Source organism: Chiloscyllium punctatum, chromosome 1 (assembly GCF_047496795.1).
Source record: "Chiloscyllium punctatum isolate Juve2018m chromosome 1, sChiPun1.3, whole genome shotgun sequence".
Taxonomy (NCBI): Eukaryota; Metazoa; Chordata; class Chondrichthyes; order Orectolobiformes; family Hemiscylliidae; genus Chiloscyllium; species Chiloscyllium punctatum.
The window spans coordinates 172,407,068-172,423,324 of record NC_092739.1 but is presented as its reverse complement, the minus strand read 5'-3'; the positions used below and the strand labels follow the sequence as shown (position 1 = coordinate 172,423,324).

The window sequence follows — 16,257 nt, the reverse complement described above, 5'->3', positions numbered from 1 at the left end:
CTACTGAGGTAGTGTGGGCTGAGGTTAGAAACAGGAGAGGAGAGGTCACACTGCTTGGAGTTTTTTATAGGCCTCTGCAGAGTTCCAGGGAGGTGGAAGAGAGGATTAGCAACATTATCCTGGGTCGGAGTGAGAGGAACAGGGTGGTCATTTTGGGGGACTTTAACTTCCCCAACATTGATTGGAAATGCTGTAAATCTAGTACGTTGAATGGATCAGTTTTGTCCAACGTGTACAGGAGGGTTTCCTGACACAGGATGTCGAAGGGCCAACAAGAGGGGAGGCCACACTGGATCTGGTGCTTGGGAATGACCCAGGCCAGGTGTTTGATTTAGTTGTAGGTGAACACTTTGGAGAGAGTGACCATAATTCAGTTACGTTTAGTTTAGCGATGGAAAGGGATCGGTACATGCCACAGGTCGAGACTTATCGATGGGACAAGGGCAATTATAATGTGATTAGGCAGGACTTAGGAGGCAGAGAATGGGGTAGCAAAATGTAGGGGATGGGGACAATGGAAATGTGGAGCTGGTTTCAGGAACAGATATTGTGTGTCCTTGATAGGTCTGTCCCTGTCAGGCAGGGAGGAAGTGATAAGGTAAGGGAACTGTGGTTTACTACAGAAATTGTATCTCTTGTTACAAAGAAGAAGGAGGCTTATGTGATGATGAGGCAAGATGGTATAGATGAGGCGTTGGAGAGTTACAGATCAGCGAGGAAGGATTTAACGAGAGAGTTAAGAAAAGCAAAGAGAGGACACGAGCAGCCTTTAGCAAATAGACTAAAGGAGAACCCTAAAGCTTTCTATAGGTATGTGAGGAATAAAAGGATGATTAGGGGAGGAATAGGGCCAAAGACAGAAGTGGGAAGTTGTGTGTGGACCCTGTGGAGATCGGAGAGGTGCTAAATGAACATTTCTCATCTGTTTTTACTCCGGAAAAGGAGAATATTGTGGAGGAGAAGGATGAGATATGGGCAATTAGACTAGAAAGGATTGAGGATAGTATGGAAAAGGTGTTATCAATTCTAGAAGGAGTGAAAACAGACAAATTCCCTGGGCCAGATGGGATTTATCCGAGGATTCTCTGGGGAACGAGGGAGGGGATTGCTGGGTCTTTGGCTTTGATCTTTGAGTGGTCATTGTCTCCAGGTTTAGTACCGGGGACTGGAGGATTGTAAATGTTGTGCCCTATTACAAGAAGGGCAGTAGAGATGACCCAGGTAATTATAGACCAGTGAGCCTTACTTCTGTTGTAGGAAAGGGTTTGGAAAGGATTCTAAGAGATAAGATTTATAATCATCTAGCAAACAACAATTTGATTTCAGATAGTCATTATGGTTTCGTCAAGAGCAGGTCATGTCTCATGAACCTCATTGAGTTTTTTGAGAAGGTGACCAAGCATGTAGATGAGGGTAGGGTAGTTGACATGGTATACATGGACTTCAGTAAAGCCTTTGATAAGGTTCCACATGGTAGGCTGTTGGAGAAAATGCAGAGGCAGGGGATTGAGGGTGATTTAGCAGTTTGGATTGGAAACTGGCTTTCTGAAAGAAGGCAGCGAGTGGTGGTTGATGGAAAATATTCAGCCTGGAGTCCGGTTACTAGTGGTGTTCCACAAGGGTCTGTTTTGGGACCACTGCTGTTTGTCATTTTTATAAATGACTTAGACACAGGCATTGGTGGATGGATTAGTAAATTTGCAGACGACACTAAAGTCGGTGGAGTAGTGGACAGTGTGGAAGAATGTTACAGGTTGCAGGGGGACTTCGATAAACTGCAGAATCGGGCTGAGAGGTGGCAAATGGAGTTCAATGCAGCTAAATGTGAGGTGATACACTTTGGGAAGAATAACAGGAAGGCAGAGGACTGGGTCAATGGAAAGATTCTTAGTAGTGTGGGTGTGCAGAGGGATCTTGGAGTTCATGTACATAGATCCCTGAAAGTTGCCACCCAGGTGGATAGTGCTGTTAAGAAGGCATACAGTGTGTTAGGTTTCATTGGTAGGGGGATTGAGTTCCAGATCCGCAATATCATGCTGTAACTATACAAAACGCTGGTGCGGCCAGACTTGGAATGTTGTGTACAGTTCTTCCTCATGCAACATGTATGAGGTGAGGGATGCCATGGTCATCCCTCCTGATTACACTTGCAGGAAGTGCACCCATCTCCAGCTCCTCCAAGACCGTGTTAGGGAACTGGAGCTGGAGTTAGATGAACTGCGGATCATTCGGGAGGCAGAGGGGGTCATAGGTCGGAGCTTTAGGGAAGTAGTTACTCCGAAAGTTATAGAGAGATGGGTGACAGTGAGGGGGAGTGGGAGGAAGCAGCCAATGCAGGGACCCCCTGCGGTCGTTCCCCTCAATAACAAGTATACCGTTTTGGATACTTGTCGGGGGGGATGACTTACCAGGGGTAAGCAACGAGGTTCAGGCCTCTGGCACGGAGCCTGTCCCCGTTGGTCAGAAGGGAAGGGTGGAGAAAGGTAGAGTGATAGTTATTGGGGACTCAATAGTGAGGGGCACAGATAGGCGGTTTTGTGGGGGCGACAGAGACTCACAATTGGTAGGTTGCCTTCCAGGTGCAAGGGTACGTGACGTCTCTGATCGTGTTTTCCAGGTCCTTAAGGGGGAGGGGGAGCAGCCTGAAGTCGTGGTCCATATTGGCACCAATGACATAGGTAGGAGGAGGGCTGAGGATGTTAGACAGGCTTTTAGGGAGCTAGGTTGGAAGCTCAGAGTTAGAACAAACAGAATTGTTGTCTCTGGTTTGTTACCCGTGCCACGTGATAGAGAGTCGAGGAATAGGGAGAGAGAACAGTTAAATGCGTGGCTACAGGGATGGTGCAGGAGGGAGGGATTTCGGTACTTGGATAACTGGGGTTCTTTCTGGGGAAGGTGGGACCTCTATAAACAGGATGGTCTACACCTGAACCTGAGGGGCACCAGTATCCTTGGGGGGAGGTTTGCTAGTGCTCTTGGGGGGGGTTTAAACTAACTCTGCAGGGGCATGGGAATCTGGACTGTAGCTTTAGGGTACAGGACCTTGAGTGTAGGGAGGTTAGGAACATGGCATCAATCTCGAAGGAGGGTGCCTGTAAACAGGAAGGTGGCTTGAAGTGTGTATACTTTAATGCCAGAAGTATAAGAAATAAGGTAGGTGAGCTTGCAGCGTGGGTTGGTACCTGGGACTTCGATGTTGTGGCTATTACAGAGACGTGGGTAGATCAGGGACAGGAATGGCTGTTGCAGGTTCCAGGGTTTAAATGTTTTAGTCGGGTCAGAGATGGGGGTAAAAGAGGGGGAGGTGTGGCATTGCTTGTCAAGGATAGTATTACAGCGGTGGAAAGGACAATGGAGGAAGACTTACCATCTGAGGTAGTGTGGGCGGAGGTTAGAAATAGGAAAGGTGAGGTCACCCTGTTAAGAGTTTTCTTCAGGCCTCCTAATAGTCCGAGAGAATAGAGGAAAGTATTGCGAGGATGATTCAGGAGAAGAGTGAAAGTAGCAGGGTGGTTGTTATGGGGGCCTTTAACTTCCCAGATATTGACTGGGAAAGCTATAGCTCGAGTTCGTTAGATGGGTCGGTGTTTGTCCAATGTGTGCAGGAGGGTTTCCTGACACAATATGTAGACAGGCCAACAAGAGGTGAGGCTATACTGGATTTGGTTCTAGGTAACAAACCAGGCCAGGTGTTAGACTTGGAGGTAGGTGAGCACTTCGGGGACAGTGACCACAACTCGGTGACTTTTCCTCTAGAGAGGGAGAGGGATAAGTGTGCACTACAGGGCAAGAGTTATAGCTGGGGGCAGGGAAATTATGATGCAGTGAGGCACGACTTAGGATGTGTGGCTTGGAAAAGTAGGCTTCAAGGCAAGGGCGCAATTGATATGTGGAGATTGTTCAAGGAGCAACTATTGGGTGTCCTTGATAAGTATGTACCTGTCAGGCAGGGAGGAAAGGGTCGTGTGAGGGAGCCGTGGTTTAATAAGGAATTGGAATCCCTTGTTAAAGGGAAGAGGGCAGCCTATGTAAAGATGAGGTGTGAAGGTTCAGTTGGGGCGATTGAGAGTTATAAGGTAGCCAGGAAGGATCTAAAGAGAGAGCTAAGAGCAGCAAGGAGGGGACATGAAAGGTCCTTAGTTGGTAGGATTCGGGAAACCCCAAAGGCTTTCTTTAGGTATGTCAGGAATAAAAGAATGACTAGGGTAGGAATAGGTCCAGTCAAGGATAGTAGTGGGAAGTTGTGTGTGGAAGCTGAAGAGATTGGGGAGACACTGAATGAATACTTTTCGTCAGTATTCACTCAGGAACAAGACATTGTTGCCGATGTGAATACTGAGTCACAATTAATTAGAATGGATGGCTTTGAGGTATGTCGAGAAGAGGTTTTGGAAATTCTGGAAAGGGTGAAAATAGATAAGTCCCCTGGGCCTGATGGCATTTATCCGAGAATTCTCTGGGAAGCAAGGGAGGAGATTGCAGAGCCATTGGCCTTGATTTTTATGTCCTCGTTGTCTACAGGAATAGTGCCAGAAGACTGGAGGATAGCGAATGTGGTTCCCTTGTTCAAGAAGGGGAATAGGGACAGCCCTAGTAACTATAGGCCGGTGAGTCTCACTTCTGTTGTGGGCAAAGTCTTAGAGAGAATTGTAAGGGATAGGATTTATGAACATCTGGATAGGAGTAATGTGATCAAGGATAGTCAGCATGGTTTTGTGAAGGGCAGGTCGTGCCTCACAAACCTTATTGAATTCTTTGAGAAGGTGACTAAGGAGGTGGATGAGGGGAAAGCGGTAGATGTGGTATATATGGATTTTAGTAAGGCGTTTGATAAGGTCCCCCATGGTAGGCTACTGCAGAAAATACAGAGATATGGCATTGAGGGTGAGTTGGAGGTTTGGATTAGGAATTGGCTGGCTGGAAGAAGACAGAGGGTAGTAGTTGATGGTAAAGGTTCATCTTGGAGTGCAGTTACTAGCGGTGTTCCACAAGGATCTGTTTTGGGACCATTGCTGTTTGTCATTTTTATAAATGACCTGGAGGAGGGGCTTGAAGGCTGGGTGAGCAAGTTTGCGGATGATATGAAAGTCGGTGGAGTTGTGGACAGTGAAGAAGGATGTGTCAGGTTACAGCAGGATATAGATCAGCTGCAGAGCTGGGCAGAAAGGTGGCAAATGGAGTTCAATGTAGCTAAGTGTGAAGTCATTCACTTTGGTATGAGTAACAAGAAGATGGATTACTGGGCTAATGGTAGACTATTTGGTCGTGTGGAAGAGCAGAGGGATCTTGGTGTCCATGTACACAGATCTCTGAAAGTTGCCACCCAGGTAAATAGTGCAGTGAAGAAGGCATATGGCGTACTGGCTTTTATTGGTAGAGGAATTGAGTTCCGGAGTCCTGAGGTCATGTTGCAGTTGTATAAGACTCTGGTGCGGCCGCATCTGGAGTATTGTGTGCAGTTTTGGTCGCCATACTATAGGAAGGATGTGGAGGCACTGGAACGGGTGCAGAGGAGGTTTACCAGGATGTTGCCTGGTATGGTAGGAAGATCCTATGAGGAAAGGCTGAGGCACTTGGGGCTGTTTTCATTGGAGAAAAGAAGGTTTAGGGGTGACTTGATAGAGGTGTACAAGATGATTAGAGGTTTAGATAGGGTTGACAGTGAGAACCTTTTTCTGCATGTGGAGTCAGCTATTACGAGGGGGCATAGCTTTAAATTAAGGGGTGGTAGATATAGGACTGATGTTAGGGGTAGATTCTTTACTCAGCGAGTTGAGAGTTCATGGAATGCCCTGCCAGTAGCAGTGGTGGACTCTCCCTCTTTATGGGCATTTAAACGGGCATTGGATAGGTATATGGAGGATAGTGGGTTAGTGTAGGTTAGGTGGGCTTGGATCGGCGCAACATCGAGGGCCAAAGGGCCTGTACTGCATTGTGTTTTTCTATGTTCTATGTTCTATGTTCTGGTTGCCCCATTACAGGAAGAATGTGGAAGCATTGGAAAAGGTGCAGAGGAGATTTACCAGGATGTTGCCTGGTCTGGAGGGAAGGTCTTATGAGGAAAGGCTGAGGGACTTGGGTCTGATCTCTTTGGAGAGAAGAAGGTTAAGAGGGGATTTGATAGAGACATACAAGATGATCAGAGGATTAGATAGGGTAGACAGTGAGAGTCTTTTTCCTAGGATGATGACGTCAGCTTGTATGAGTGGGCATAGCTACAAATTGAGGGGTGATAGATTTAAGACAGATGTCAGAGGCAGGTTCTTTACTCAGAGAGTAGCAGGGGCATAGAACGCACTGCCTGTAACATTAGTAGACTTGCCATCATTAGAGGCATTTAACTGGTAATTGGATAGGCATATGGATGAGAATGGAATAGTGTGGGTTAGATGGGCCACAGGTCGGTGCGACATCAAGGGCTGAAGGGCCTGTGCTGTGCTGTTATGTTCTATGTTTTATGTATTTTGAGGCACATCAAACTGCACAACATCTGGATTGGATTCCTCACTCTGTGGGGCAGTAACTAACACCTGTTTCTCCAGATCCCTGTCTCTTATTATAATAAGGTTTCAACATATTCATGTGACATACCCAATACAGATTGTTTTTCTATCTGGCATCTTGCTAACTCACCTACCCAATTTAATGTCTCCCTCACCTCAGATACATAATCCAAGTGTGAGATCTCCAACTTCGGTCCTGTCAATTTCTATTTAATTAATTCTAAAGGCTTCTCACTTCATGTTCGAATATTAACTCAAAGTGAGTGCATTGAGTAGATTAATTTGGAGCATCTCCAATGGCAAGCAATATGAATGGGATACCTTTACTCAATCATTCGGGTAATCCTGACAGTATGCTCTTAACATGGTCTTCAAGGTCTGATGCCACCTTTCCAAATCTCCCTGGGATTCAGGATGACAGGCACTGGATTTAAAGTGTTGTATACCTAAACTATCCATGACTTCCTTAAACAACCGAGCAGTAAAATTTGACCATTGGCCCGACTGAATCTCTCTGGGTAGCCCATGCTGTGCAAAGAAAGCTACTAACTCCTCTACTACCCTGTTTTCCTTTATACTCCGTCATGGACTTGCCTCTGGCAATCTGGGAGACACCTCCATTCTGGTTAGCGAATACTAGTTCCCGCTTTTAGTTTTGGGTAGGGGACTTACACAATCAATCATAACCCATGTGAGAAGTTGTTCAAACATGGGACTTGTCATCAAAGGGGCTGGTTTTATTACAGCCTGAGGCTTACCTACCCCCATTTGGCATGTATGACACGTACGGAATAAGTTAACCACATCCTTATGCAGTCCAGGCCAATAGAAATGTTTTTGTACCTTAGCCTGAGTCTTCCTTGGAAGCCCAAGAGGGTGGACAAGAGGTGAAAGGTCTCAGATGTTTCCACTGTGGTAAAGTGGGCCACATGAAGTCCCAGTGCTGGTCATTGAAGAAAGGCATTGTGGGAAAAGATGTGGTAAAAGAAGCTATGCTAGTGGCATTAGTGATGGTAGTAAAGGAGACCCCAAGAAAAGTCGAAGAGCTGCAGGAGAGTGCACAGCCTAGGCAGGGGTTGGGAATGGAATTAGTACCTGATCTCTACAAAGACTTCACCTCTGTGGGGAAAGTTTATTAAGGAGGGACAGAGGGCGAAGGGAGACAAGCTATAATTTGGAGAGATGCAGGATCTAATCAGTCTCTGATAGTAAAAGATGAACATATTTGCACCCCTTCTGATCTGTTACCTGAGACAGTAGTAATTTGTGGGATAGATGGACCCACTATATAAGATCAGGTTGGAGTGCCAACTCAAGTCGAGGGAAGTTACAGTGAGGGTGATTGACAGAGTATCAGTTCCAGGAATTCAGTTTGTTCTGGGAACAATATAGCAGGATCCAAAGTGGGAATGACATCCCTTGTTGTGGAAAAGCCAAAGGAAGACCAGGGAACTGAGGAGTTAAAAGAAAATATCCTGTAATTTTTTCAGACAGCATAATAACAAGATCCCATTGTCTGAGTTACTGCATGAACCAAAAACTAAAGAGAACAATGAAGGAGTTGAGGTTCAGTTAGCGGACACTCTGTTTGATGTAATGGTGCAGGAAAAACCTGAACAGGCAGAGAGTCAGACAGAAGGGTTTAGTCCTGAAAGGCTAATGGATTTACAACAGACAATAAAAGATATATATATTGATGCATACTTAGCAAAGGAGTCACAATGTATTCCTGAGGGTTATTATCTTAAAGATATCCTAAGATGAAAATGGATGCCACGGCAGGTTAGTGCTGAGAAGAAATGGGCTGAAGTGCAGCAGATTGTGTTGCTGCTGGCATACAGACTGGAGGTGTTACAGGTAACACATGAACTACCTGTAGGAGGTCACTTTGGACTATGAAAGACTCAGACTAAGGTATAAAAACATTTCTATTGGCCTGGAATGCATAAGGATGTGGCTAACTTTTGCCGTAGTGTCATACATGCCAGATGGTAGGTAAGCCTCAGGCTGTAATAAAACCAGCCCCTTTGTTGCCAATTCCCACATTTGAAGAACATTTCCCACGGGTTATGATTGATTGTGTAGGTCCCCTCCTATTAACTAAAACTGGGACTAGTATTTGTTAACCAGAATGGATGTGTCTACCAGATTTCCAGAGGAAATTCCATGATGGAGTATTCACGCAAAAAGGGTGGTCGAGGGGTTAGTAGCTTTTTTCACATAGTATGGACTACCCAGAGAGATTCAATCAGATCAAGGGTCTATATTTACTGCTCGGTTGTTTAAGGAAGTCATGGATAGTTTAGGTATACAACACTTTAAATCCAGTGCCTGTCATCCTGAATCCCAGGGAGATTTGGAAAGGTGGCATCAGACCTTGAAGACCATGTTAAGAGCATACTGTCAGGATTACCCGAATGATTGGGTAAAGGTATCCCATTCATATTGCTTGCCATTGGAGATGCTCCAAATTAATCTACTCAATGCACTCGCTTTGAGTTAATATTCGAACATGAAGTGAGAAGCCTTTAGAATTAATTAAATAGAAATTGACAGGACCGAAGTTGGAGATCTCACACTTGGATTATGTATCTGAGGTGAGGGAGACATTAAATTGGGTAGGTAGGTTAGCTAAACAGCACCTGAAGAGGGTGGCAGATAAAAACACTAAAATTCGGAAGTTTCCCCTTGGGGATGATGTATTACTATTGCTATCAGTGGTAGGAGAGCCCTCCAAAGCCAGGTTTAGTGGTCTCTAACAAATTGAGGAAAAGGTTGAGTCAGGTAAACTATCTGGTAAAGATGCCGGATTGGAAAAAACTGTATTGGGTATGTCACATGAATATGTTGAAACCTTATTATAATAAGAGACAGGGATCTGGAGAAACAGGTGTTAGTTACTGCCCCACAGAGTGAGGAATCAAATCCTGATGTGCCTCAAAATACATTAAACAATGAGGAATTCCTTGAGCAGTGGGATAACTTAGTGGAAGTTCTGTCTCAGAAGCTCAGAAAACAGTTGAAATGTTTGTTACAGGAATCTGAGAACATATGCAGGAATAAGATGGGGAGGACTAATGCTATTGCACATGAAGTAGAAGTAGGGAAGGCTATTCTGATAAAACAACACCCTATAGACTTAATCCTTTCAAAGTCACACAGGTCCAGAAGGAAGTGGATGCGATGCTCATCGAACCGAGTCACAGTAAGTGGAGTTCGTCAATTATGTTCGTTCCCAAACCTGATGGGACTCAATGATTTTGTGTGGACTATCAGAAGGCCAACGCCATAACAAAATTGGACTCATACACAACACCAAGATTGGAGAACTCCATAGAGGAAGTTGGACAAGCCATTTACATCACCAAGTTGGACTTACTGTGTGGTTATTGGCAGTACCTTTACAGAGAAAACAAAAGAAGTTTCTGCATTTGTAACCCCAAATGGGATTATATCAATTCAAAGTGATGCCCTTTAGATTGAAGGACACAGCCGCCACCTTCTCACAAACAGAGTTGTGGCCTGATTAACAAATGGTGCAGTTCATCTGGATGATGTAATGATCTTTAATGAGACATGGAAAGATCACCTGGTAGAGTTGGTGGAGCTCTTTGAATGATTAAGTGAAGCAAAACTTAAAGAAAACCAAATTCACCAAGGCAGAGGTAACGTTCTTGGAACATAACATGGGTCATAGAAGATCGACCCCAAGGAATGCAAAGAGATGGCCATCGACAAATTTCCAAGACCAACCCCAAAGAATCAGTTGGTTCAATTTTTGGGACTAAGTGGATTCTACTGGCAGTTTGTTCCAAACCTCAGCAGATTGGGGCACCCGCTAACATACTTACTAAAGAAGAACATCAACTTTTGGTGGACAGAACAATGCCAAGAGGTATTTGAGAATTTAAAAGCAGTATTAAACACTGCAGCAGTTTTAGGTGCATCATATTTTTGAAAGTTACAATTGATGTGAGCGATATAGGAGTTGGAGCTGTACTGCCAATTGGCTACTTTTCAAACAAACTCAACACCCAACAGAGAAAATACTCTACCACTGAAAAAGAACGATTGAGTTTGGTACTGGCCTTACAACATTTTAATGTTTATGTGATGAACAATGTGGTGGAGATGGTTGTGTACAAGGATCACAATCCTCTTACATTTTTGGAAAGATTTAAAGACAAAAATGTGAAGCTATTTCATTGGAGTCTTGTGTTACATACTTCATATTTACGTGTTGCAGATTGTAAAATGTGATCACAGATGTGTTATCACAGATTTAAAGGAACAAGTATAGATAAGATTTCGATGTTTTGTGTGTGTGTGTGTGTGTGTGTGGGTAGGTGTGCAGAAATTAATATGAACTTAAATTAATAACTTATGTATTTCATTGTAATAGGATTAAGATTTAGAGAAAAAAATGATGCCATCTTTTCATTGATGGTACATTTTTTTCTTAAGGAGGGGGATGTTATGAAGTTGAATGCTTGTTATGTTTCTTTAAAAGAGAATGAATGCTGTTCTAAATGGAAAGCTTACAATTGCCTGTGGGATATGTCTAGGTGACAGTCTCAGGGTGTACTGGAAAATGGAAAATATGTAACACTAGGCTGTGAAATAGATACCTGAGTTGGTTGCTGTTTTGACAACAATTCAAATTTAACCAACAGTTTAAATTATGCCCCAGGATACTAAAACCCAACTGAGTTTGAATTCATTGTTTTGCCAACATAATATTTGTTTCTTCCCACATAAGAATCACAGGTAGATAGGATAGTGAAGAAGGTGTTTGGTATGCTTTCCTTTATTGGTCAGAGTATTGAGTACAGGAGTTGGGAGGTCATGTTGCAGCTGTACAGGACATCGGTTAGGCCACTGTTGGAATATTGCGAGCAATTCTAGTCTCCTTCCTATTGGAAAGATGTTGTGAAACTTGAAAGGGTTCAGAAAAGATTTATAAGGATGTTGCCAGGGTTGGAGGATCTGAGCTACAGGGAGAGGCTGAACAGGCTGGGGCTGTTTTCCCTGGAGCATCAGAGGCTGAGGGGTGACCTTATAGAGGTTTACAAAATTATGAGGGGCATGGATAGGATAAATAGACAAAGTCTTTTCTCTGGGGTCAGAGAGTCGAGAGGGCATAGGTTTAGGGTGAGAGGGGAAAGATATAAAAGAGACCTAAGGGACAACTTTTTCACTCAGAGGGTGGTACGTGTATGGAATGAACTGCCAGAGGAAGTGATGGAGGCTGGTACAATTGCAACATTTAAGAGGCATTTGGATGAGTATATGAATAGGAAGGGTGTGGAGGGTTATGGGTCGGGTGCTGGCAGGTGGGACTAGATTGGGTTGGGATATCTGGTCAGCATGGACAGGTTGGACCGAAGGGTCTGTTTCCATGCTGTACCTCTCTATGACTCTATGAGACAATCCGATGTGGCAGATATAAAAATGTGGGCATTTTGAAAATTTTGAGACAGAGGAACTACCATCAACACAGATCCAAGAAATTAGGAAACATTCTCTCTCAAAGGTACCTTTTCATATGAAACATATTTGCAATAAAAAAAGACAACGGCCCAGGGAGATCTTCAGCCGGAAGAAGACAAACACTGAAGATGACAGCCACTGTGTGGTTTTGAAACTAAGTTGATGTAATTTTAATAAATGTTTTATTGGAACAGTATATTGTTAAAGAATTGGAGGCAGGTAATAAGCATGTGGAGAAAAGGGGTGCATCAAGTTGTGAAAAGTTATTATTTAATGTTCACTTTTTGAGTTAAAGAATAAATTGATATTATTTTCTTTAAATAGTGGAATTTGGGAGTTCTCTGTCACTCATATTTTAACAGATCTATGAGGTAAGGGGAGCTTTTCTGTGGGTCTGGTTTAATTAACAGAGGGGTTCGTTGCTGTGTTGTAATACCATGTCATCTCTGTCTTTGTTCTGCAGTTTCTTCCAATGGGAACAGTTTGCCGACCATTGATGGGGGAATGTGACTTGGAAGAATACTGTTATGGGAATTCTTCAATATGCCCTGACAATGTGTTCCTGAAGGATGGCTATGAGTGTAAAGATGGAGCTTCATATTGTAGTGCTGGGGCTTGTCAGTCTCCAGACATCATGTGTGAGGAGTTATGGGGTTCAGGTGAGTCCATTTTATTCAACTCCCTCATGCTGTTGCTCAACCATCACAGTAGATTCTGTCCATGATACACTGGTTCCAGCAGGAAATCAAAATACTTCTTCAGGAAGCACAAGGGCCAGTTAAATACCAGAGATATACCAGAGAAATACAAGGTGGCATGGTGGCTGAGTGGTTAGCACTGCGGCCTCACAGTGCCAGGGACACGGGTTTGATTCCTGCCTCGGGTGACTGTCTGTGTGGAGTTTGTATGTTCTCCCCGTGTCTGTGTGGGTTTCCTCCAAAGATGGGTTAGGTTAATTGACCATGCTAAATTGTCCATAGTGTTAGGTGCATTAGTTAGGGGAATGGGCCTGGGTGGAATTACTCTGTGGCCTTGTTGGGCTAAAGGGCCTGTTTCCATACCTTCCACATCTTTCTGTCCTTTCCTATAAGATATATCAAGCTGTCAATATATCAATTACCTGGAGAATACCACGATGGTAGATTATTATCTGAAAGATGATTTGGGAATATGTATGTTGGCCTCCATACCAGGAGGATTTGAGGACAGGAGCAGGGCTTTCACGAGACCACCTGTGGAACGTTGTCTTCATATCTGAGGAAGGTTACTCTAGTGATGGAAGGAATGCAATGTAGGTTTCTGAGACTGTTTCCTAGGATGGGAGCATTGATACATGAGGAGAGACCAGATCAGTTTGGACTATATTGACTGGGATTTAGAACAACAACTAGGGGAAGCCCTTAAAATTCTATCAAATTATCATCACATCAAACCATCAGAGCAATCCCTTTGTCCCATCAAGTCTGTACTGACAAAGAGCTACTGCGAATCTACTCTCATCTGGGAGTTTTCTATAGACCCTCAGAATCTGACAGAAATACAGGAGCAGACATGCAGACAAATTTCACAGAATTGTAAAAGTAATAGAGTCATGATAGTAGAGGATTTCAACATCCCCAGCAGCACCACCACCACCACCAGCACCACCATCAGCACCACTACCACCACCAGCAGCACCTCCAGAAGCACCACCAACACCAGCAGCACCACCACCAGTAGCAGCACCACCATCAGCACCACCTCCAGGGCGGGCAATACAAATTCTGGCCAGCCAGTGATGCCCACATCCCCCTAGTGAATAAAAACATTACTCAATGTCCCAGCATCTATTGTAGTTCACAGATTTACAAGCCTTTGAGAGAAATACTTTCTCCTTATCTCTGTTTTAAACTGTGAGAGGAGATTGAATGGTGAGAGGGACAGACAGGAGATTCTGTGGGCATGAGTGAGATTCCCAGATGGTGTATGTTGCCTCCCGGGTGCCAGGGTCAGGGATGTCTCGGATCGAGTCTACAGGATTCTTAATGAAGAGGGAGAGCTGCCAGAAGTTATGGTCCACGTCGGTACCAATGACCTAGGGAAGGAAATGGAAGAGGACCTGAAAAGAGAACATAGGGAGTTAGGGTGGAAGCTAGAAGGCAGGACGAGCAGAGTAGTAATCTCAGGATTGCTACCAGTGCCACGGGCTAGTGAGGCTAGGAATAGAGAGCGAGTGCAGATGAACACGTGGCTGCAGGGCTGCTGTAATGTGGATCACTGGGATAGGTCTAGGGAAGGTGGGACCTGTACAAGAAGGACAGGTTGCACCTGAACAGGAGGGGCAGCAATACCCTGGGTGGGAGGCTTGCGAGAACTCTTTGGGAGGGGTTAAACTAGATTGGAGGGGGGGGAGGGAACCTGAGCGATGGATCAGAGGATGGGGTGGTTAGTGAGCAGCCAGAGACAGCATGCAGAGAGTCTGTGAGAAGGGACAGGCACCTGACAGGGCAAAGATACAGTCAGTGGGATGGGTTGAAGTGTGTTTATTTTAATGCAGTAAGTATCAGGAATAAGGGTGATGAACTAAGAGCAAGGATCAGTACCTGGAACGATGATGTTGTGGCCATTACGGAGACTTGGACCTCACTGGGGCAGGAATGGTTGTTGGATGTTCCAGGGTTAAGATGTTTCAAAAGGAATAGAGAGGGAGGTAAAAGAGGTGGAGGAGTGGCATTGCTCATCAGGGATAGTATCACAGCTGCAGAAAGGAAGGTTTTCGAGGAGGGTTTGTCGACACAGTCAGTATGGGTGGAAGTCTGGAACAGGAAAGGAGCAGTCACTTTATTGGGAGTTATCTACAGATTTCCCCAACAGCAACAGAGACACAGAGGAGCAGATTGAGAGGCAGATTTTGGAAAGGTGAAGAAGTAACAGGGTTGTTGCCATGGGTTATTTTAACTTCCTGAATATTGTTTGGAATTCAAATAGTTTGGATGGAGTAGCTTTTGTCATGTGTGACTAGGAAGGGTTCCAGACTCAATGCTGTTAGGCAGGAACTGGGGCAGCGACATTGGGAACAGATGTTCTCAGTGAAATGCACAACAGAATGTGGAAGATGTTTAGGGAGCACTTGCTGATAGAGCTGGATAGGTTTGTCCCACTGAGGCAAGGAAGGGATGGTAGGGTGAAGGAACCCTGGGTAAAAAGGGATGTGGAACATCTAGTCAAGAGGAAGAAGGAAGCTTACTTAAGGTTGAGGAGGCAAGGATCAGACAGGGTTCCAGAGGGTTACAAAGGGAGACAGGAAGGAACTGAACAATGGACTTAGGAGAGTTAGAAGGGGACATGAAAAAGCCTTGGCAGATAGGATTAAGGAAAACCCGAAGGTGTTTTACACTTCTGTGAGGAACAAGAGGATGGTCAGAGTGAGGGTAGGGCCGATCAGGGATAGTGGAGGGAACTTGTGTCTGGAGCTAAAGGAGGTTCTTAATGAATACTTTGTTTCAGTATTCACTGGTGAGAGGGACCTTGTCGTTTGTGAGGACAGTGTGAAACAGACCGATGTCAGGGAGAAGGATGTGCTGGAAATTTTAAGAAACATAAGGATAGATAAAGCCAGACAGGATATAACCAACAGGAAGCAAGGGAAGAGATTGTTGCACCTTTGGCAATAATCTTTGCGTCTTCGCTGTCCACTACAGTAGTACCAGATGATTGGAAGGTGGCAAATGTTATTCCCTTGTTCAAGAAAGGGAATAGGGAATTACAAACCAGTCAGTCTTATGTCAGTGGTGGGCAAAGTATTGGAGAGGATTCTGAGAGACAGGATTTATGATTACTTGGAAAAGCAGAGTTGATTAGAGATAGCCAGCACGGCTTTGTGAGGGGCAGGCCATGCCTCACAAACCTTATTGAATTCTTTGAGGATGTGACAAAACACATTGATGAGGGTAGAGCAGTGCATGAGGTGTACATGGATTTTAGCAAAGCATTTGAGGAGGTTCCCTATGGTAGGCTCATTATGAAAGTAAGGAAGTATAGGATACAGGGAAACCAGTCTGTCTGGATACAGAATTGGCTGGCCCATAGAAGACAAGAGGGTGGTGGTAGACAGCAAAGGGCATGTGCTGTACTGTTCCATGTTCTATATTCTACGTTCTATCCCTCAGCACTCCATTCCAATAATAAGCTGCATTGTTATTCCTCTGACCAAATGGTTAACCTCACACCTATCTACGTTAAAATCATAGTATCATAGAGTCATACAGCACTGAAACAGACCCTT

The 16,257-nt window shown here is 44.5% G+C and overlaps 1 protein-coding gene across 1 annotated transcript in view; it reads left to right on the top strand.

The window, feature by feature from the left end:
• LOC140480760 (disintegrin and metalloproteinase domain-containing protein 12-like) overlaps nucleotides 1-16,257 on the top strand; it is a 246,847-nt gene that overhangs the window by 22,714 nt on the left and 207,876 nt on the right. The window contains exon 4 of the mRNA XM_072576104.1: nucleotides 12,457-12,652. Within this exon, the coding sequence (XP_072432205.1) occupies nucleotides 12,457-12,652 (196 nt within the window). The remainder of the gene's footprint in view (nucleotides 1-12,456; nucleotides 12,653-16,257) is intronic.